Source organism: Podarcis pityusensis (genome assembly GCF_964106645.2).
Source record: "Podarcis pityusensis genome assembly, chromosome: Z".
In the NCBI taxonomy this organism is placed as follows: domain Eukaryota; kingdom Metazoa; phylum Chordata; class Lepidosauria; order Squamata; family Lacertidae; genus Podarcis; species Podarcis pityusensis.
The window spans coordinates 32771761-32795612 of NC_138044.1; the positions used below are offsets into that span (position 1 = coordinate 32771761).

Here is a 23852-nt window from a genome sequence, read left to right on the forward strand (position 1 = left end):
AGGAGAAAGTGACTGTCGCGGCCATTGAGGAAGTGATAAATGGATGGCAGGTGGGTGTTTTGTTGACCTCAGCAAGAAGTGAGGAATTAGGCTTGAGCTGGACCCAGCTGTTGCACGGTGCTCTTGCCTCATGTTCAAGCCAAGCTATATCCCTAGGAGTGTAGGAAACTGCTCTTCTGCTGTGTCCCATCTAACTTAATATTTTCTGCGTTGACTGCCCAACAGTTTCTCTAGGGTTTTCAGGCACAGTTTCTCTCCCAGCCCTACCTGGGAGGTATGTGGGTGTGCCAATCATCTACTGTGGCTTCTATAGCTTGTGGTCTGGTAGACGGAACTCTGACTTAGCTATTCAGCTTCATAGCTCTAATCTCCTATTTGAGCAGAACTTACCAAGTTGCTTTCTCAGTTCCTCCTCTGAAAAAAAAAAGAGAACTACAGAGACACTTACCTGTTTTTATTGTGCAGATTAATACCATATAAGTTGTTTAGGCAATCCAATGTTTACTATGCAGTTACAGACCCATTCAAAACAAAGGAAACCCCCAAACCATATAACTTCTAGCATAAAATTTGATATGGTTCACAGGTGTATATGAAACAGGGAAACGAAAAACAGCCCATACAACACTTAACTGTCAGAATATTTTTCATGAAGGTTTGTTTGTGGGAAATGAATATCTGAACTGTTTCTGTTATTGTTTTATTCATATCAGCCAATAAGCAAGCTAAATAACACTCAAAAGACCTTTCTGGATATTTTAGTCAGACGGGAATAAATCTGCTTTGCTCATCTCTTTAAAAAAATTACAAAAAAGAATACCTTTTGGGATTTCTATTGCTCCATCCCCACAGAGGGCAGAATTAATTGTTCATTGTAAGAAAAACCCCAATAGGCAGTTAAGGCAATTAAATTTGGTCCTAGAGAAGATCAGTCAATATTTGGGAACAGTCCACATTATCCATATATTTGGCACAACCCTTCAAGCAGTCAGTGGGACAAATCAAGATAAATTGGGGAGCAGGATTTATAAGCAGCTGTCATGGAGAAATTTTGCATCAATATCTTTAACCTGAAGTTTAAGAATACAATTTGCCCAGTAGTGGTACTGAGCAGGAAAAAAAATCAGCAAAGGTCTAATAACTGTAATTTATTGATACAGGCTTTGAAATTTTCTTTTTTGTTGTTGCTAGAAATAATATATGGCAATTATGTGGTAACACTATCTTATATGGGCTATCCAGTTCCAGCTGATCTTTGGTCCATACCTCTGAGTTACTTTTAAAAGGACAGCTGAAGAAAAATCTAGAGAGTTTAGCCACAGGTGCATTTTTCTGGAAGAAAAAGTAACCCTTCTGAAAGTTTTATAAGTGTTTACATTTTACTTAAGATGATGTGGCATTTTAAAAACTGGGAAGTGCAACAGAAAAGGAAAAGGTAGCAACCAACCACTTCCCTCTGTTTTCTGTGCCCATTCAAGCTCTGTTGCTTTAACTGCTCTTCCTGCCTCTATCATGCTATTTGGTCTCCATGAGCCTGTTCTTTTATATAGCTTTGCCATTTCAGCCAAGGCAGCCCTCCCTCTTAACATGTTTGGAGAGCACTCATTCTTAAAACTTCCTGTCTGTATTGGAACTAAAACCTATCCTTACTAAAGACTCTGAAAGGTGTGGTATTCTCCCTTTTTTGAAAAGGAGGGTTGTGTAGAAATTATTCATGAGTTCTTCAGTAGGGGTGCAGTATAAATGTAACAAATAAATAATAATACATTCTATTTATTTATCTATCTATCTATCTATCTATCTGCCTGCCGGCCTGCCTGCCTGCTATGGTTTTTGCTCGGCCAATAACTAACATGCTTTTGGTACGATAAAAGAATAAGTTCTAAAAAGTAGTATTACAACAGTCTGCATAGGGACAGAGAAAAGCTAAAACCATAACAACAGCATCTAATCACAACCTAAAATATTTCAGGGGTAAAACAAACAGAGTTTGAATGCCTGTGGGGGTTCCCCCCCCCCTTTTAAAGGCTTTGCCTGGTTCTAAAACAACATTAGAGTTCAAGCAATCCCCTCTTGCAGAGGGTCTTATGCAAGTCGGGGCCACTGCAGAGAAGGCCCTTTTACCTGGTGAGGTGAAGCAATCCTTCAGATACTGCAGCCCTAAGCCAAGAAGGGCTTGAAATGTCAAAACCAGCCGAGCCTTGGAACTAACTTGGAGCCAGTGAATATGGGAAAGCACCTATGTAACATGCTCATAACTTCGTTAGTTCCTATGTTGCCTCAAGTTTCCAGATAGTCTCCAGAGGCAGCAATAGTCTGCAAAGGAAGAGGTAGCATCCCTTCACCTAAAATCAGACTGGCAAATAAAGTATTGTGAGGTTGGGGGTGGGGGTCCCCTGTTTTGTTAGTGACCTTTTGCAACCTTGTTGGACTAGTCTTTAGAGTAAGCTGAAACTTACCTCTCTGTGTCCATCCTTCCCTCTTCCCACCCGCTCTAAGGCACGAACACCCCTGGAGCAAGAAATCTTTGATATTCTGCACAGAGGAAAGCAGCCGGTGAAGGACCCACTCCTGACGCCACAGGAGAAGTCCTCGCTGCAGGCCATGAGTCTGGAGGAGGTGAGTCTAGATCTGGCTGTTTCTGTCCCATTCTCCATCTCTCCCTCCCTCCTGGATCCCACACTGCCTTGCTCTGTAAGCTTTTACAGTCAGCCCTCCTCTCCATTTGTGCGCATTTCCAGGCACAGTTGCGACGTATGCAGCGCCAGAAGGCTCGAGTCCTGCAGTCCTACTACGAGGCTAAGGCACGACGTCAGCGGAAGATCAAGAGCAAAAGGTAAGCAATTGTTGTAGAGCAGCGGCTGGGAACCTACAGTCCCATTAGTTCTGATAGCGGACCACAAAACTGTCGTTCCCCCCTCCCCTGCAAGCACAGTTACCTGCTCCATACCTGATATCAAATTTTACATTGGGTGTGGGGGCAGGTAAAGACATGGCTGTGGAAGAAGAATTGGGAAGCTGCAAGGTATGCTCCCAGTTGTTCCTGTTCCAAGAAAGGCTTGCTGTTAGTCCTGATCAGATGATTGGTCGTGACAGCAAGGCTTGCAGGGATTGGCTGCACTACAGAGTTCTTGATCAACTGATCCCTGCCCAAAGCAGGCATTGCTGTAAGTGCTGATCAGCTGACTTAAGTTGGAGAAAATTTGTGAGCAGCCATCCCACCTACCTTCACCTTTTTAAGTTGGCTGCCTAAAAGAAATGAGGCTGGGTGGGAAAAGTCCTCTTCTCACTTTTGTGGATGAGCCCTGTTCAGTTCCTTGCAGCCCACAAAGGACTAGACATCTTGCGACTTGCTACACTGGACTCCTTTGGGAGGGAAGGGCAAGACATAAATGTAATTTTTAAAAATTTAGAATTTAATTTTTTTAAAAAAATAATAATAGTAAATAACATTTGGAGTATGTTAGAAACAGATTCAAATCCCTGTGCACGCAAAATGAAAACATGCAGCCCCATGCATGGTTTCTCTGTTCCCCAACAGGTGTGGGCTCTGTTTGTTTATTTTTTACACTTTTCTTTCAATGATGTCTCGAGAAGATGGTATACATTGCTCTCCCCCTCTCTCTCAACATTCCCATGCCCATTTTATCTTTATCCTGCGAGGTGGGTAAGGCAGAGACATTGACTCAGTCAGGGTGACCCATTGAGCTAGACAGCTAGCAGGGATTTGAAACTGAGACTTTCTGGTCCTAGGCTGATACTCCAAACAAGGGGTGGGTAACTAGTAGCCCTCAATAAGTTGCTGGATTCCAACCCCTATCATCCCTGGCCATTGGTTGTGCTGGCTGAAGTTGAGGGGAGGGCAGCAACATTTAAAGTCACAGTTTTCTTGTCCCTTCTCTAACCACTTCACTGACTCTCTGCTGCAGGCTCTGGCCCTCCAGATGTTTTTGAACTACAATTCCCATCAGCCTCAACAAGCACTGCCAATAGGCAAACAGGTTCTACACACCAGCTCTATTGCCTCCCTTGAATCAGGAGTTGGCAATGATGTCAGTTAGCTGTGTGTCCTTTCCCTCTGGCCTGGCTATTCAAGCCTCTGACATTTCTATCTTCCTCTTCCTGAAGGTATCACAGGATGCTTAGGAAGATCAGGAAACACAAGGTGCTGAAAGAATTCGAGACGTTGCGGAAAACTAACCCTGAGGCAGCTCTAGAAGAGCTAGCTAAAATTGAGAAAGCGCGTATTGAGGTGAGTGCAGCCCTCTTCCTGTGGTACCGAGATGAGGCCCCTCTGCCTAGTGGAGGGTGCTCTCTTACTGTACTCCACCATCGTGACATTTTGCCTTATTTCTCTGTGCAGGAGAGGATGAGCCTGAAACACCAGAACAAGGGCAAGTGGGCCAAATCTACAGTCCTCATGGCAAAGTACAACTTAGAGGTGAGAGACGTGTGGAGCGAGGAGGCTTTATCAGCCAAAACCCGCTCTTAACATGTAATTAAACCAAGGCAGGTGCTTGAGAGATTTGATCGAGCTGAAACGTAGCTTCCAGAAAAGGGTTGGCTGAAAATATCAGGCTTTTCCCATAGAAGTGGTTTTTAGAGCACCTTTAACAACATTTGCAAGTGGGTGACAAAAGGCCTTTCTTTTGTCCGCTTGCCTTCCTGCCATTTGGTGGATTTACATCCAAAGCCAAAAACAGATGGCAAAACATTTTCTGGCCAGTTGCAATTCATACCCTTTCTCCTGGGAAATTGACTTTCTCTGGAGAGTATTGTTTGAAATTCTTACTTGGGAGGGGGAGGAAATAGTAGTGAATTATTGTAAGTTGGGCTGTTAAATATTTTACTTGCTTCCGGGGTGGTTATTAGATGGGTGTATGCTTTGCTGGTCCCCTTGTTGCTGAAAACATGGGATACTATAAGTCAGGGGAGGGCCAAAGATAGATCTACAATCTACTGGTAGATTGTTGGACAGTTTGCAGTAGATCAGTAAGGGTTTCTGACTTCTGATTGTTTAGCAACAGCTGTGTCAAAAAGAATCCTCCAGCACCAGACCGTTCAAGCTCTTATCTGAAATAATACAGAAACAGGTTTGTCTATGCAAACCATCCCAGTATCCATGTTGACTTTTGGGATCCTCCCCCTAAGCCTCCATTTTGCATATGGCGCCACCTTCAAAGGTAGAGTTGTCATATTTCAAAAAGTGAAAATCTGGACACAAAAGTTGTTGAGATTTTGGCTGGTTGTTTTTTTTTTGCCAGAGTTTTTGAGCTGTGTGTATGTGTGTGACAGACATTTTTTTAGCTATTTTATGGAAAATAGGCAAAAATGACACTGCTGACATGAGTTACCATACGTCCAGATTTTCCCAGACATGCTGCTGATTTCCAGCTGGACACTGCTTCCAACTGCAGTATTCCGGATATGTCCAGGAAATTCCAGACGTATGGCAACCCTATTCAAAGGCTCTACTCTGCACCTGGCTTTGGGGGTTGGCTGGACCTGGGAGAGTTCTAGTGAAGAAGCGAAGAATAGCTTTTGTAAGCCTAAGGTCTGCAAGTAAATGCTATTGCCTGCCTGCTTTTCTAGGCTAGGCAAGCCATGCAGGAGCAGCTGGCCCGGAACAAAGAACTGACCCAGAAAGTACGCCCGGCATCCGATAGCGAGGAAGGTGGCAACGACACTGACGCAGAGGGGGATCTCGTGCCAAGTGTTGTCAATGAGAGGCCTGCTGGGCTGGATCCAGACAACCCCTGGATGTTGGGACGGCCCCATGCAGAGCCCAAGGAGGACCTTCCAGCTGCACCAGAAGACAGCGAAGAGAGTGACGAAGAGACGGAGCCACCTGCAACCAAGGAGGAGACTTTGCTGCAAGGCTTTGTTGCAGGTCAGCAGGGCCAGGGCCATAAAACAATGCGTGGTGTGGGGGGAAATGAACAGATAATGTGCTTTTATTCCTTGTATAATACCAGGGCAGGGTCATCCAGTGAAAACGATAGGCTGTATATTCAGGATACAATATTATTATTATTATTAATAATAATAATAATAATAATAATTTTCTTTTCTCATAACAATTATTCAATATCATCATTTAACATCCATTTTCTAGTTTTCCCCCTCCCTGTTGACTTCTCCCAACTTCTATTTCTGGTTTGTTACATTCTGTTTATACATAATGTTTTGTTATCACTAATTATATTTCTTGTTATCTGTAAATAAAGTTGTGAATGTTTATTTAAATCCTGCCAACGAGTCTATGTTTTTTTCTTGTTTCTACAAGTATGTTGTAAAGGGTTCCCATTCTTTTCAAAAGTCAGTGTTGTCCTTTTCACACAGTTTGGCTGTTAATTTTGCCAGTTCTGCATAGTTCATCAATTTTTCTTGCCATTGTTCTTTAGATGGTATTTCTCCAGTCTTCCAGTTTTGTGCTATTAGGATTCTTGCTCCCATAGGTAGCGTACATGAATAATGTCCGATTTTTCTTCAACGTTTCTTGTCCTAGAATACCTAACAAAAAGGCTTCTGTTTTTTTGACAAAGGTTATTTTAAACATTTTTTTCAATTCATTATATATCATTGCCCAATTTTTTTAAAAAAATCTTACAATCCCACCACATGTGATAAAATGTACTTTTCCCTTCTTTACATCTCCAACAGTTCTTTTGTTCTGTTTTGTACATTTTGGCCAGTTTTAATGGTGTAAAGTACCACCTGTACATCATTTTCATATAATTCTCTTTCAACAATATACAATCCGTAAATTTCAAGTTCACTTTCCAAAGCCTTATCCAATCCTCAAATTGTATGTTATGACCTATGTTCTGTGCCCACTTGGTCTTTAGTTTCCCATTCCAACAGAATATTAGACGCCTCCTTTAACAATTTAGAATTATCATCTATGATATCCTTTTGGAATTTGGAAACTGTGTAAGTGAATCCTCTCTTGTTATCTTCCGTGAAGATTTCATTAATGCCTATAATGCAACCAACTCTGAAGGTGTTCCTTTATCTCATCGTAATCTTTCAATTTCCACTTTCCTTTTTGTTCTACTAATAAATCTCTATATGTTGGCCATATTCCTTTCATTGTTAATGTTTTAAGTGATAATGCTTCAATAGGTGACAACCACCACAGGGTTTTGGATTCCAGTAATTCTTTGTATTTTTCCCATACCCTTATCAGGGACTTTCTGATTATGCGATTGTGGAATCCTTTGTGTACCTTTGCTTTTCTATACCACAGATATGAATGCCAACCGAATCTGTTGTCGTGTCCTTCTAAGTCTATTGCCTCCTCTTTTTCCAATTTAATCCAATCCCGAATCCAAATAAGGCACGCTGCTTCATAGTAAATTTTAAAATCTGGAAGAGAAAAGTCTCTTCACTGTTGTAAGTCTGCAAGTATTTTGTGCTTTATTCTTGGCCTTTTCCCATTCCAGATAAATTTTGAAATATCTTGCTGCCATTTTTTGAAGCAAGCATTATTACTTATTATCGGTATTGTCTGAAAAAGGAACAGTATTTTTGGCAATACATTCATTTTTATGGCAGCAATTCATCCTAAAAAAGAGAGGTTCATCCTATTCCATATTTCCAAATTCCTTTTTATTTCATTCCAAAAAATTTTCATAATTGTCTTTGTAAATACAGTGGTACCTCGGGTTAAGAACTTAATTCGTTCTGGAGGTCTGTTCTTAACCTGAAACTGTTCTTAACCTGAAGCACCACTTTAGCTAATGGGGCCTCCTGCTGCTGCGCCGCTGCATGATTTCTCTTCTCATCCTGAAGCAAACTTCTTAACCTGAGGTAATATTTCTGGGTTAGCTAACAGTTTTGTTTTGTTTTTATTAAGTTTAAAACCTGCCACTTGTCCAAACTTTTGAATTTTTTCTATTACTCTAGCGAGAGAATTCTTTGGATCTTCTACAGTAATAACCAAATTGTCCACGAAGGCTTTCAATTTATGTTCATTTTTCTTTATTCTTATTCCTGCTCCTTCTTTATCCATTCTAATATTCCTTGCCAGAACCTCCAGGACCAGAATGAACAAAAGCGGTGATAATGGACATCCTTGTCTAGTTCCTTTTTGTATTTTACATTGGTTTGTTATCACCTGGTTAATAATCAATTTTGCATTCTGTTCTGAATATCTATTCCCTTGCTAAATTTTACTCCAAATTCCATTTTTTCAAGAACTTTTTCATGAAGTCCCAAGAAATGCTTTTTCTGCATTTATAAACATCAATGCTGCTTGTTTTTCATTTTGTACTTCCAGGTATTCAATTATGTTTAAAATGTTTCTGATAATCTCTTTCATTTGTCTACCTGGAAGAAATCCTGCTTGGTCTTGATGTAAATGTTCTTCCAAAGAACTTTTCATTCTGTTAGCAAGGATATATGCAAACAGTTTGTAATCGTTTAATAGTGAGATGGGCCTATAATTTTTTACGAATGTTATATCTGAATCTTGTTTTGGTGTTAATGTTATATAGGCCTCTTTCCATGTTTCTGGGACTTCCCCTGTTTTTAAAATCTCATTTATCATATCTTTTAAGGGAATCACAAGCTGTTCATTTAATTTTTTATAATACTTTGCTGAAATTCCATCTGGTCCTGGGCATTTGTCTGTCTTTGCTTGATTTATTGCATCTAATATTTCCTGCGATGTTATTTCGCCATTTAATAGTATCTGTTTTTCATCTTTTATTTTTGGGAGAGTGCTGCTTTTTATATATTCTTCCATCAGTGTCTTCTTTTCAATTCCTTTTTTGTAAAGATCTGTAAAGTACTTAATGAAGTCTTCCCTTATTTCCTTTGGTTTGTCAGTGACCTTACCATTATGTTTTATCTTATTTATATATATTTTTTGCTCACTTTTCCTCATTTGCCATGTCAGTAATTTCCCTGGCTTGTTGGCATGTTCAAAATACTTTTGTTTCATCCTTTTAATTTTCCAACTTATTTCCTCATTAATCAGCAGTGAGTATTGAATTTGTAATAGTTTAATTGGCTGTTTAACCGTGTCTTTATTTGGTTTTTTTATTAATTCTTTTTCTTTCTCTGAAATTTCATCTAAAATTTCTTTCTTTTTGTTTTCTCTTGCCTTTTTCTTAATTGAGTTTTGTTGTATAAACAGTCCCCTCATGACTTATTTGTTAGTGTCCCATACTGTTTGCAGCCAGGTTCCATTATTAAGATTTAATTCAAAGTAATCTCCCAGAACCTTGTTTGCCTTTTCTAACAAGATTTTATCATCTAATAGATCCTCATTCAATCTCCATCTAAAGGTGGATTAACTTTCTTTCAGAATTTCCATTATTATAGGACTATGATCCGACAATGTTCTGGGATCTATTTCAATTTTTAAAACTTTTGATTCTAATTCTTTTGAAATCCAAACTGCATCCAGTCTGGCACTACTGCCATATACATGTGAAAAAGGTGAACTGTTTATCAAACACATGTTTTATTCTCCAGATATCTATTAAATTCAATGCCTCTGTCATATCAAAAAAAGTATTGGGTAGCCTACCTGCTTTAGTGTGTTTTTTCCTAATTGTTCTGTCCATCTCTAACGATGGTACCCCAGTCAGATCTCCCATTAGTATTACCTTCTCATCTGCAATCTCCAAAAGATCTGTTTCCAATTTTTGAAAGAATTTTGATTTATTTTCATTTGGTGCATATATCCCACCAATACTATCTTTTCTCCTTGGACTTTGATTTGTACCACTAGAATCCTCCCTTTATTGTCTTTTTGAATTAGCTTGGGTTCAAGTGCAGGTTTAATGTAAAATACTACACTACGTCTTTTAGCATTGTCTGCTGAAATAAAATCCATTCCTAATTTTTTTTTATTAACCAGAATTATTTTGTCTTTGTTTGCTATGTGTGTTTCCTTCAGGGGGGGAAAGTATATTTTGACTGCTGTAAGAAGCAATCATTTTATTTAGCTAGTTGACAGAAGTTTGCATACTGCTTACTTGACTGCTTAAATCTCCACACAGTTTTAGAAAGCACAAACTGAAATATTTCTTTTAAATATACTGACAAATGCAAAAACAGGTCAACATTTATTTTAAAACTCAAAATAAATAGAAATAAAATTGAATGTATTAAAACGATATGCCTGAGTATGCTTGCTGGGGGGGGGGGTGATGTATTCCAAAAAGTTGATTAGTGGAAATTTTGGGTCTGCCGATATTAACCATGATGGCAATATGGAGCATCCACATCCCAAGGCAGTGTACCCTTGAGTACCAGTTGCTAAAGAGCAGCAACGGAAAGAGAGCCTTGGTTTTCCTACCTTGCAGGATGCTGGGCTAGAGTGGTGTCTGATCCAGCAGTGCCCTTCAGAGTCTATGTTAATTTGTGTCGTGTTCTTGCTTCAGGTCTTAACAGTGAGGAAGCGATGCCCAAGATGACGGACGTGCTTTTACCAGCACCTCCAAGCCCTGTGCCGGAGGGGCCGCTCCTGAATGAGAAGCTGGAACGGCTTCGTACCTTAGAGGATATGGAGGCCATAGAGACAGAGGAAGTCCCACTGGAAAACGGAATGCCAGAAGTCAACGGTGCTGAACTTCAGCAGCCTCCGGAAGCTGAGTCATCGCCCAAAGGTGGCAAGACCCAGAGCTCCAAGAAGAAAGCCAAGCGCAAGGCTCTGATTGATCTGAAGGCAGTGCTGGCTCAGCCACTTCGTCCCATTCAGTGTCCGTTTTTGCCTTCTGCTGTACAGGATGAGGTGAGCACCATTAGGAGGGGCTAATCAGGGGTTCCATGGATCTGGAAGAGCTAAGTGCTAATGCTTTACTTACACTGTGCCCCTTCAGGCTAACGGCGTGAGAAGCATTCATCTTTGAAAGCTCCCCAATGGGAGAAAGCTAGTATGTCAGGGAGAAGGTTTAATCTCCTTGGCGTGTTTGTTTTCCAGCTGCAGGGAGCCTGATCCCAGTGCATCAGGGAAGAGACCGATGGTAGAGAGCATGCTTTACATTAGGGATGGGGCGGGGCTGTGGCCCTCCAGATGTCATTAGTCAACACCCATCAGCTCCAGTTAGCATAGCCAACGATGCTAAGGGTAGTTGTAGTCCAATAACATCAGGAGGTCCACAGGTTCCCCTTCCATCACATGTAGAAGAGCTTTGGTTCATTCCTTGTTTTGTTTCTCATTAAAAACTGATTTTGGGTAGCAGAACTAGAAGCCGTATTTGCCTAGAGTTATTGGAGAGCCAGCACTGAGCTAAAAGGACCAACTGTCTCATTGTATGAGAAAGCCAATCATTGCCTTCACAGATTAGCTTTTTCAGAGAAGGCTGGCCCAGTTCAGAAATGAATGGCAAATTAGGGTTTGTTGTTAGAAGAAGAAACCTGAGGCTCATGCACTCCTCCACATATATAAGAGGAGGCTGAAAGCGTCTACTTTACCCCTTTTTAAAAAATGTTTTTATTTGAATGCATACACATTGTGTGTGTATATATATACATATACATATATACATACATACATACATACATACATACATACATACATATAGAGTATTAAGAATAATAACCTGGTGAAAGCACCTAAATATCAACAACAGCAATTACAAAAAACAAAAACTAGGCTATTAACATTAGTACAATTTATATGCTATGCCTAGAGAAGACATTAAATAGGAGTAACTAACAATAGAATGGTACCTTGGTTCTCAGACGAAATCCATTCGCTTTTTTGAAAACCGAGGCACAGCTTCCCATTGGTTTCAAGAGCTTCTTCCACTCAGCGGAAGCCGCATTGCACATTTGGGTTCCGAAAAGCGTTCAAAAACGGAAGCATTTACTTATGGGTTTTCAGTGTTTGAGAACTGAAACATACGACAACGGAGGCATTTGGAAACCAAGGTTCCACTGTATAACCAAGGGGACATTATTATGCTTTCACTTTTGAATTAATCACAGTTCCCTGTTAAGTCCAAACTTGAGGAACTGTGGTTAGGTGTCTTCAATATGCTGGTTTATTTTTTAATGAGCAGCAGATAAAACAAATTTCTGTTCCACAAGTGCAGACATAACAGGGAACTGTCCAGAGCTTACAATCAGGTGATTTCAAGCTCCTTTCACATAAAGAAGGGAGAGAGGAAAGGGACAGCAGCAGCACACTGACGCTAATAGAATCATCGGAAGGAAGCATGGAAGGAACCATGAGGGTAATCTAATCCAACCCCCTGCAGTGCAGGACTCTTGCCCAACATGGGGCTCAAACCCACAACCCTGAGATTAAGAGTCTCTTGTTATGCAAATGTATTATTATCTGATCAGCCTTCCAGGTGGTGTTTGACTATGGCTCCCATTATCTGTAAGCATTGGTTTTGCTACCTGGGGATGATGGGAATTGGAGTCCATCAGTTTTGGGGAGGGGGCACATTGGGGTGGGCTGCAATGTGACAAAGCATGCTTTGTCATTTAGTTTAAATCATGCCAGCATGTCTTAAGCAGACAGCTTGTGTATTACAGGAAAGTATTCGAGGACCGAACTGCTCCAGAGAATTCTTGCAAGCGAGCTGAGTCACATGCTGCTGGGAAAGGGAAGGAGGTGTTTTAAAATCCAAACACCAGAGCTCCTGGACAGACCTCTGGGCAGAGAAATTCCTTCCTGCTCCAAATCCCTGCACTGAGTCAGACTCTGTGAGCAGAAGCAATTCAGCAATCTCCTCAAATGATCTTTCATTGGATGCAGTTCCGTGCCACTCAGCAGTATCTTGCTCCTTGTTGGTTAAGGATGCAAAGTGGGGAGGAGACTCATTTGTCTGTTCTCTTCGTTCATTGTACACCTGTCTTTTGGCTCCAGCAGGGTCTTCAAGAAAGCTTAAACAGCACTTTCCGTAAAACAATTACATTTCCAATTGAGCATCAAGGTCACTGTTAGATTATACTCTTCCTGTTTTAGTTACCTATTGTCTGGAAATCCTGTGAGACTCCATGTCCACCTGCCTGCTGATCTTTTTCTCCCTTGCAGCTAGAGATGGGCAAAGACCAGCGACAGGTGATCCGGGAGGCCTTTGCAAGTGACAACGTCGTTGCCGACTTTATGAAAGAAAAGCGTCGGGCAGAGCAGAACAGCAAACCGAAAGTTATCAATCTGGTGCTTCCAGGATGGGGCGAGTGGGGAGGCGCGGGACTACAGCCGAGTAAGATGAAGAAGAGACGGTATGTTTCAGGGCGGAAGCTTAGTGGTCTGTCACTGCCAGCTGTCACCTGCTTCTTCACCTCCCTTCTTCCTTTTCTTTTTTGCCCTCTAGGTTCCTTATCAAACCAGCAGCTGGGCCCCCAAGGAAAGACAGGCACCTGCCCAATGTTATCCTGAGTGAACAGCGCAATATTTCAGCAGCGGTGCATCAGGTGAGTTTATCACTCTGGCCTGGGAGACTGCCGTTCACGCTTTCACCTGCAGAAACAATGTGGGGGAAAGAAGATGCAGTATAAATGTTCTTAGAATCATAAAAATTCTAAGATGTTAGAATTGATTTATTCTTCTTCTTAATTATAGAGTTGGAAGGGACCTCAAGGGTCATCTAGTCCAACTCCCTGCAATGCAGGAATGTAATTAAACTCTGTGAATTTAACTGAGGAAAGACTATAGCTCAGGCAGGAGAGCATCTGCGCTGCGTGCAGAAAGTCCCAGCTTCCATCCCCTGCCTCGCCAGTTTAAAAGGATGAAGTGATGGGAAAGAGGTCTGCGTGGATTGCTGAGAAGTAGACAGTTCTGGGGACAGATGGATAAATAGTCCAACCTGTTATAAGGCAAATTCCTAGGTACTTGATTGGGTATGTACAGGCAACACCCTGTTTGCATGGGGGTTGTGTTCTGGGTTATCGTACGCGTCAGCAGTTGCGCAGAAGCCTGTTCTGCCCTGTTACGGGGCCAAAGCAGCATGCATGTCAGAGGCCAGGCTACAATCAGATGTGCAGAAAATGATCACTGCCTGTCCTATGTACCTGACAGCAATTCCTTTCTTTGGTATTTTTTATAAGGATTGTTTTATCTGCCTGAAGGTTTGACAGAGCAGGTTGCAACTACAAAATAATAAAATGCAAGCAGCTCACCAAGGCTTTGTGCACGTGCCCCCTCACTCCCAGGAACTGCCTGCTTAGCTGTGTGTTGTTCCTAGCCTTCCACTTTCAGGGTGCCGTTAAACTACTTCTTCACTACACTGCAGGTGAGCCAGCTGCCCTTCCCCTTTGAGAACAGCAAGCAATTTGAACGCAGCATCCAAGCACCCATGGGCCCCACTTGGAACACCCAGCGTGCTTTCCAGCGTCTGACAGCTCCTCACATTGTCACCAAGCCTGGCCACATCATCCGGCCCATCAGTGCTGAGGACAGTGAGCTGCTCTGCAAAGTGGAAAGGCAAACGGCATGGGAAGGGAGCCGGATTTGGCACTGTCATTGTCACCCCACAATCATCACCCACGCCATGCCTCAAAGAGGAAGGGTCGGCGGAGCTAAGTCCTACAGGGACTCTGCCATACAGGCCTGACTCCTTGGGCTAACTGGCGTTGTTGTCTTCTTATTTTCTTCAGTCAATTTTATTGATTTTCAGTATATAACACAGAAACACATACAACAAATGTCTTCGTTTCCCATCCCTCTCTCCCTCCCTCCATTTATTCCCATGGAACAAATCAGTTTATTAAATTCTGCCAGAGTCCATTGAGTGAATTAGGTGGATGCCGGTCATCAGGGTTATCATTTTGAAAACCCAATGAAAGGATGACAAGTTTCAGACATCTATGTCTTCTGTGCTGTTCAGTCCTTGTTCGTTTTTCCAGTAAGGGAAATTGTCTGTGCATCTTGCTTCCACACAGAATTCTGTGAATGATCCAGTCTCTTCCATTTCTGTGCCACCAAGTGGAAAGTGAATCTATTAACCATTTGTATTAAACTGTGGAACAGTAGAGTTTGAAGGGATCTCCGAGGGTGACCTAGTCTAACCCCCTGCAATGCAGGAATCTCAACACGCGATCCCTTGTCCAATTTGAAACCGTACCAGACCCTGCTCAGCTTTACAAATGTGTTAGTAGTTTTATTGCTGCAGTTGAAATTAAGCTGATCTTCCCTTTAAATGGTTAACAGTCCTAAACTTGATGTGCAATCTGCATGTTGCCCCTTGATGTGGCTTCCTCCCCCCACCCTGTGAACACCTTTTACCAAAAGGATGTACATAAGTCACATGTGGAACATTGTACCAATTGTATTGCAAGCTTACAAACACAAGTATGATAATGATTTATTACTATAGCTGCATGTTAGTGGTGTCAGATGCCATTTATGTAACAGCTTAAATGTAATCACTCATATATGAGTTGAGACTAATGCTGAGGGTTTTTGGCCCATAAATTATTCCAATCCACATCTTCACTTTCTATGCTAAATCAGTTTCCCACAGCCATTTTACATGATCATGTTGTCCAATTGTTAGTTGGCTGAGTATTTTGAAAAGCATAGGTTTGTATTGCATATTATCATTCTAATTGCATTTTGTAGATGAGCCGCATCATTATACTTCTGGAAGTGTTGGTAAATCACTGTCAATCTTAGGTCTTTTGCCTTAATGGACAAACCTTACCAATAATTTTAAGAGTTTCGATCAATATACAAATAGGAATAGTCTGAAATGAAAACAATTTTTGTAATACCGTCATTTTTACCGATGACGCTCTTACCATTCATGATAGGTTTAACTTGGGCCTATTACTTACGGTCTTTAACAGTATCTTTAGTAATGGTAAAAAAATACTTTTATCGAGCTTTACCCAAGAATTCCTAGATATTTTACATGCTGTGGACAGATCTTAAAGCCTGTGATCACTTTGAATGTATCACAATTCACAGGATAAACTAAAACACAACTACTTGTTCAGAGATAGCCCAGCAATTTCACCATATTCTTTCCATCTCCCTGTTGGCCTCTGACAGTGATTAATCTGGATCAGAGATCATCAGTGCGATATAATCAGCAAATAAATTGAGAGGGTAAGTCTGACCGTTGCGCAGATGACGTCACCACCACCCTGTCTTTTTAAATAAGTGTTATTTGTTTTTTGAGAAATCAATAAACAAATTTAACAAAATACAACTTGCCAGTTGTTCCCTCAATGTCAAATTTTCAATGTCATTTTCTCCTGATAACTCAACAGCCCATATGCGCGTATATCATGAGGCAAGTGACAGACCCATCACCAGATTTCCAGCATTTAGCTTTTTGAGGCCAACTGGAGTTTATTCTAGTGTTTAGCTTCCACTTAACTGAAGAAGCTAGCTGTCTGTGAGTTCAGCCAGTTGTGTTTTGTTGGAGGGAGAGAAGGGAAGATGGGATAGGGTATTCAATGTGAAGACATAGGTCTACTAGTCATGAATTTGGTGACAAGGTTGGTTGGCTTAAAAGTGCAAGCTTGTATTGAAAAATATATTTAATACCTGGCTCTTTTTCGTAAGCAAATTACTTTAAAAATAATGCAGTTGGGTTTGTTCATCTCTTCCAAGATTAATTGCCATACTCTATTCAACCTACTATGGGGAAAAACTATAAATATACTGCTACTTCAACAAGCTCAAGGGAAATAAAGCTATTAACATGTATTTATCTCCAATAAAACTTCTACATTTGATTGCATCATGTGTGGGATTGTTGTTGTTGTGACTTCCTGAGGTGCAAATCTAAGAATTGGTGCTGAAAGCTTCCTATTAATATTTGCACATTTAAAATGCTTGTTAATTGTGTGCATGTGTGTGTAGAAAACAACTACACCTTATAAGCAGAAATGAGAGTGAGAGTGCAGAATACAAATAATTACAAATGACACTTCTATGGCAAATTGTTCCTGTGTTGGCTCTAAAGACTGAAAGAATATTTTGCAGATCAGCACTGTCATGCTACGTGTTTCCATTGCCCCTGCTGCAACATATGAACAGCCTGCTATAGAGATAAGGAGTGTTCAGGTATTTGCCTGAACTCTCAAACTCTGTATCCAAGGGCAAAAGCAGGGGTTTGCATGGCAGCCCCACTCCCAAGGTGCAGTGTGCCCAATGTTAAGTGGGAAAGGTATATCAGAGTCCTCAATGTGAGATGTTCTATGTTCAAGAAAACAGAAGTTATAAAAAAGCCCAGCAGACCTTTCTTGCTACACACAAGGGAGGTTGGGGACAGCAAGAGTGCTGCATGAAAGGATGTTAGAGCATGTCCACATTTGTTTGATGCCCAGAGTTACATGATTCACACAACCAAGTTAATGCCTGTAGCATTTAGGACAGGGGTCAGCAAACTTTTTCAGCAGGGGGCTGGTCCACTGTCACTCAGACCTTGTGGGGGGCCGGACTATATTTTTTGGGGGGGGAGGGGATAACGAATTCCTATGCCCCACAAATAACCCAGAGATGCATTTTAAATAAAAGGACACATTCTACTCATGTAAAAACACGCTGATTCCCAGACCGTCCATGGGCCAGATTTAGAAGGCGATTGGGCTGCATCCAGCCCCTGGGCCTTAGGTTGCTTACCCATGATTTAGGACCTGGAGAGGAAGATTAACCCTACACAGGCCCATGGTCCCAATGGAAATCACCTGCCAGAAGCTATTGGTTGCATGGGATGTGAGCTGCTCTTTGTACCAATGGAAGCTTTTATCTCAATGCAAATAGTTTCAGGAACACACTTTTTTTTGGCAGGACCACACAAGGCACGGTAGGATCCAACTCCTCTCCGATTCCCATGGTCTGGAGGCTGCTATTTGCATATTTAAAAACATGCATGTTGAGATTGTAAGAATAGCCCAACTGGATCAGACCAGTGACCCACCTAGTCTACCATCTTGTTCTCATAGTGTCCAAGCAGATGCCTGTGAGAAGCTTGCAAGCAGGACATAAGCACAATAGCACTTTCACCTCCTGCAGCTTCCAGCAGCTGGTATTCAGATGCATTTCTGTTTCTGATCATGGGAGCAGAGCAGAGCCATCATGGCTAGTATCCCATCAACAGTTTTCTCCATGAATTTGATTCAGCACAGAATCCAAGTTGGGCCATCACTGCCTCCTGTGGGAGCCATGCAGCAGACTTGCTAAATATAGTTTCCATCCTCTCAAGTTCCCATTTTGGGAAGAAGGCAAGGGGAAGAAGAGTTTGGATTTGATATCCCGCTTTATCACTACCCGAAGGAGTCTCAAAGCGGCTAACATTCTCCTTTCCCTTCCTCCCCCACAACAAACACTCTGTGAGGTGAGTGGGGCTGAGAGACTTCAGAGAAATGTGACTAGCCCAAGGTCACCCAGCAGCTGCATGTGGAGGAGTGGAGACGCGAACCCGGTTCACAAGATTATGAGTCTACCGCTCTTAACCACTACATCACACTGGCTCTCTAGGAATGCATAGTTACCCCTGTGGATTGCCAATATCAAGTCCACTGGGAGATGTTTGTTCAAACGAGGACTTGCCCCTTCCTACCTGCTGCTCCTTTTTTCTTTTCTTTTTTTGGTTTTAAACTCTCCATTGCCCCAACAATGGCAAACAAAAACAACCAAATGCAGCATAAAAGCATAAAAGCAAACTCTATGCTGGGAATCATTAGGAAAGGAGCCACCAATATCCATTTATTGATACAAATCTACAGTGTGATTGCACTTGGGATACTGTGCAGAGTTCTGGTCACGGCACCTCAAGAAGGATATCACAGAGCTGGAAAAGTGCAAGCAAAATGATCAAGGAGCTAGAGCAAAGGCAAGGGGCAAACATGACAAAAGGTATATATAATTAAGCATGGAATGGAGATAGTGGACAAAAAGGAACTTGCCTCCCTCTCGTAATGCTAGGGCCCACCCAATGAAGCTGAATGTTGGGAGATTCAGCACAGAAGTATTTCTTGACAGACCACATAATTAAAATATGGCATTTGCTACCACAATATGCAGTAGTGGCCCAACTTGGACAGCTTTGGACATTTTCCTGAAGGATAAGGCTAACAATGAGCACTACTAGTTAGTATGGCTGGATACTACCTCCAGACTTGGAGATAGTATACACGTGAATACAGATTTCTGGAGGCTGCAGGAGGTGACAATGATTTAATGATACTATATCTGCAGTTTTATTCTCCTTTCCCAAATGATCTGTAGGGTTGAATTTGCCTTTTTCACAGCTGCTGAAAACTGGGTTGACATTCAGCAAGCTATCTACTGCAACCTCAAAGACTTGCTCCTCCTGGTCAATCACCACCAGTTTAGACCCCATGAGCATATTCATATGTGAAATTAAGATTATTTGTCCTGATTTGAAGCACTTTACACTTGTTTACCCTGAACTACTGTACATTAGCCATTTCTGTGGGATAACCAGCCTCATATAACCAACCTGTTTAAGTCTACTTAATTGCATGAAGGGGTTAATACCATACTGCAAGCTATCCCGCCCAGCTTAGCTCACCTTGGGAGGAACGAGGTCAGGCATAAGCAAACTCGGCCCTCCAGATCTTTTGATACTACAACTCCCATCATCCCTAGCTAACAGGACCAGTGGTTAGGGATGATGGGAGTTGTAGTCCCAAAACATCTGGAGGGCCAAATCTGCCTATGCCATAGCTGTCAACTTTTCCCTTTTCTTGTGAGGAATCCTATTCAGAATAAGGGAATTTCCCTTTAAAAAAGGGAAACGTTGACAGCTATGGCCTATGCCTGAACTAGGTAGACAAGCATTGTTCCCATTGAGTCTACCAGAGAAGCTCAATGTGTGAGGAAGTCTGAGCTCGCTGCTGAAGCTCAGATCACATGGCTATTACAGAACTCTGTTGAGCTCCTATACCAATAATTTAGGGACTTTCACTGCTTTGCAACTAAACTTTTACTGCCTGTGCAACCTTTTCTGAATGCTATATGGTAAAGCACATGAACCTGACCTTTGGAGAGTGTGTAAGTAAACCATTTTTAGCTTACAAAATGAGTAGTCCTTTTCTATGCTAGGGGAAGTGGGAAGCTTTGGAAGGAACTTGGAAGGGCTTATTTTAAAGGTCTAACAGCCCATATCTCCATGCTTTACTTTGGTGCATTTTTTGTGATTTTAAATCTCTGCTGGGGTTCTCTCATCAAAGAGTACTTGCCTCCAACTTAGATCTTGGTATCCAGGGAATTATGCTTTCTATATACCTATTTTTTAACTTGAACCAACAATTTTAACTGTCAATTTGCTCAATTTGGAGATATATTTTAGGAGATCTTCGCAATCCCTTATTAATGACCTTGAACAGCTCCGTATCATAAGCAAACTTGGCTACCTCACTGTTCATCCCTAACTCTATATCATTTATGAACAAGTTAAAAAGCACAGGTCCTCTCCAGAAAACCAAAGACTAGTTCCAAAGGTTTCTACTAACTTGTGGAACACTTAATAAGAATGTGTTTCACAGATGTATACGGTTAAAAGTTGAGGTGCATGTATGAGAATACTGCTTTTCATAATGTATTTGGGTGGAGTTTCCAGGGATGTTGTCTTTGTCCATGGAGTTTTCTTGGCAGGGATACTGGAGTGGCTTGCCGGTTCCTGCTCCAGGTGGATCACATTTGGTCAAAACTCTCCACTATGACCTGTCCATCTTGGGTGGCCCTGCACGGCATAGCTCATAGCTTCACTGAGTTATTCAAGCCCCTTCGCCACAGCAACACCAAAGAAGTGATGCTTTTGAATTATGGTGCTGGAGGAGACTCTTGAGAGTCCCATGGACTGCAAGAAGATCAAACCTCTCCATTCTTAAGGAAAAAATAAAAAAATCCTTCCAGTAGCACCTTTAAGACCAACTAAGTTAGTTCTTGGTATGAGCTTTCGTGTGCAAGCACACTTCTTCAGATACACTGAAACAGAAGTTGCCAGATCCTTCTATATAGTGAGAAGGTGGGGAGGGGTATTACTCAGAAGGGTGGTGGGAATGGGAGATAGCTGAGATGAGCCTGCTGACGACTCTTAACGACTGTAATAGGTCTTACAGGAAAAGGCAAGGGGTGAGAAGGTGAGAAATGGCTTAGTCATGTATAGTGGGATAAGAATCCAATGTCTTTGTTCAAACCAGGTGTCTCCATGGTTTTAAGTTTGGTAATGAGTTGCAATTCGGCAGTTTCTCTTTCCAGTCTATTTCTGAAATTCCTTTGTAGTAAAACAGCTACTTTGAGATCTTGTATAGAATGTCCTGGGAGATTGAAGTGTTCTCCTACTGGTTTCTCTGTTTTGTGATTCTTGATGTCAGATTTATGTCCATTTATTCTTTGGCGTAAGGTTTGGCCTGTTTGTCCAATATAGAGAGCTGAAGGACACTGTTGGCATTTGATGCCATACACAATGTTAGATGATGAGCAATTGAATAGTCCCGAGATGGTATGTGTGATGTTGTTGGGGCCAGTAATGGTGTTGTCCGGGTGTATGTGGCAGCAAAGTTGGCATCTGGGTTTATTGCAGGCTCTGGTGCCAGTGTCCGTGTTAAGTCTGGTTGTAGTATTATTGTGGGTTAGGAGTTGTTTAAGATTGGGTGGCTGTCTGTAGGCAATGAAAGGTCTTCCTCCCAGAGCTTGAGAAAGAGAACTGTCATTGTCCAGGAGAGGTTGTAGATCTCTGATGATGCGTTGTACTGTTTTAACTTGGGAGCTGTATGTGATGACTAGAGGTGTTCTGTTATTTTCTTTTTTGGGTCTGTCTTGCAGCAAGTTCTCTCTGGGTATAAGTCTGGCTCTGTTGATCTGTTGTCTAACTTCATCTGCTGGGTATTTTAGTTCTGAAAAGGTTTGCTGTAGATCTCTTAGGTGGGAGTCTCTGTCTGTAGAATTGGAACAGATGCGGCTGTAACGTAGTGCCTGGCTATATACAATGGACTGTTTGGTATGTTTGGGATGGTAGCTAGAGGCATGTAGATATGTTTGTCGGTCAGTTGGTTTACGGTATAAGGTGGTGTCTATGCGCCCATCCTGTATTTTTATAGTAGTGTCCAAAAAATGTATTTCTTGCATAGATTGATTCATTGTAAGGTTGATTGTGGGGTGAAAATCATTAAATTTCTGGTGAAAGGTGTCCAGGGTCTGTTGACCATGTGTCCAGATGATAAAAATATCGTCAATGTATCGTAGGTACAAGAGAGGTTTGAGTGGGTAGGAGTTTAGGAAACGTTGTTCTAAATCTGCCATGAAGATGTTGGCATACTGTGGGGCCATGCGGGTGCCCATTGCTGTGCCGCTGATCTGAAGGAACAGGTCATCACCGAATTTGAAGTTGTTGTGGGTAAGGACAACATTCTTAAGGAAATCAGCCCTGAGTGCTCACTGGAAGGACAGATCCTGAAGCTGAGACTCCAATACTTTGGCCGCCTCATGAGAAGAGAAGACTCCCTGGAAAAGACCCTGATGTTGGAAAAGAGTGAGGGCACAAGGAGAAGGGGACAACATAGGACAAGATGGTTGGACAGTGTTCTCGAAGCTACAAACATGAGTCTGACCAAACTGCGGGAATAACAGGTTTGGAAATGCCCAAGAAAGATGTTAAACTATTTTTGTATGCCACAACTGCGGCTCGTATTTTGTTAGCTAAAAAGTGGAAAACCCAAGAAATACCAACAGTAGAAGAATGGCAGATGAAGATGATGGACTTTTTGGAACTAGCCGACCTAACCGGAAGAGTCCGCGACCAAAGGAGGAGGAACACTATGAAGAATGGAAGAAATTTAATGATTATTTAGTTAAATGTGTTAAGCTAAACTAATCGGAAATAGCTTCCAGATATTTAATGGGCTTAGGATTGTATTTATGTTAACTGATAAAATAATGTGTTTAATACCATAAGGAGAAGATTTAAAGATGTTAATGTTCAATTTAAAGTTTATAAAAATTGGGTTTTGGAAAACCGTTACAAGGATTTGCAATGAAATTCAACTAAGGGGAAACGAGGAAGTCGCTTTACAAAGTTAATAACTGTTATTTTCAATAAGGTTATGATTTATGTTTGTTATGTTTGTTGTTTTGTGTTTTTGTTTGTCGTTAATATTGTAAAAATCAATAAAATTTTTGAAAGAAAAAAAAATGGAGGGCACAAGGAGAAGGGGATGGCAGAGGACAAGATGGTTGGACAGTGTTCTCGAAGCTACCAGCATGAGTTTGACCAAACTGCGGGAGGCAGTGGAAGACAGAAGTGCCTGGCGTGCTCTGGTCCATGGGGGTCACGAAGAGTCGGACACGACTAAACGAATAAACAACAACATCCAGGGAAGTAAAAAAGTAAAATAAGCACAGATCCCTGTATAAATCCTTGGTGGGCTCCATTTTCTACATCCTGCCATCATCATCATTTGCTCCTATGCTCTACTTTCTGTTACTTAACCAGTTCCTGATCAATACCTCACCTCTCATTCCATGATTGTTAAGTTTACTCAGTTTTTGGTAAGGTACTTTGCTGAAAGCTTTTTAGAAGTCCAGCACACTGCATCAGCCACATCTCCTCTATCAGTATGCTTGTTGACGGTCTCTATAGGTTATGAGACAGCAGCTTGTTCTGCTTCAACAAGGTTTCTTCTTCCACACACAGTGCTATTTTATCTTTAACAACACTGTCCATCAGCAAAATACATTAACTAACCTATAATTTCCAGAATTCCTCCTGGATCCCTGTTTCAAAAATTGGTATTACATTGGCTACTTTCTAGTCCTCAGATATGAAAGCTGACACTAGGGATAAGTTACATATTCTTCTTGAAAGACCAGTAATTTCACCTTTGAGTTCTTTGAGAACTCTCAGGTGGATACCATCTGGACCTGGTGATTCGTTGGTTTTTATTTTGCCTATTAGGTGTAA

General features: G+C 41.5%; 1 protein-coding gene across 1 annotated transcript in view; it reads left to right on the plus strand.

Annotated features, from left to right (window-relative positions):
* The window catches only part of UTP14A (UTP14A small subunit processome component), a gene marked incomplete at its 5' end in the record, with an annotated part of 17266 nt that extends 605 nt beyond the window's left edge, over positions 1-16661 (plus strand). The window contains 10 exons of the mRNA XM_080991376.1: positions 3-50; positions 2500-2619; positions 2742-2836; positions 4129-4252; positions 4364-4441; positions 5593-5890; positions 10398-10747; positions 13004-13194; positions 13287-13386; positions 14205-16661. Of these exons, the coding sequence (XP_080847502.1) occupies positions 3-50; positions 2500-2619; positions 2742-2836; positions 4129-4252; positions 4364-4441; positions 5593-5890; positions 10398-10747; positions 13004-13194; positions 13287-13386; positions 14205-14525 (1725 nt within the window). The 3' untranslated portion in view covers positions 14526-16661. The remainder of the gene's footprint in view (positions 1-2; positions 51-2499; positions 2620-2741; positions 2837-4128; positions 4253-4363; positions 4442-5592; positions 5891-10397; positions 10748-13003; positions 13195-13286; positions 13387-14204) is intronic.
* Between the last annotated feature and the right edge of the window lie 7191 nt (positions 16662-23852).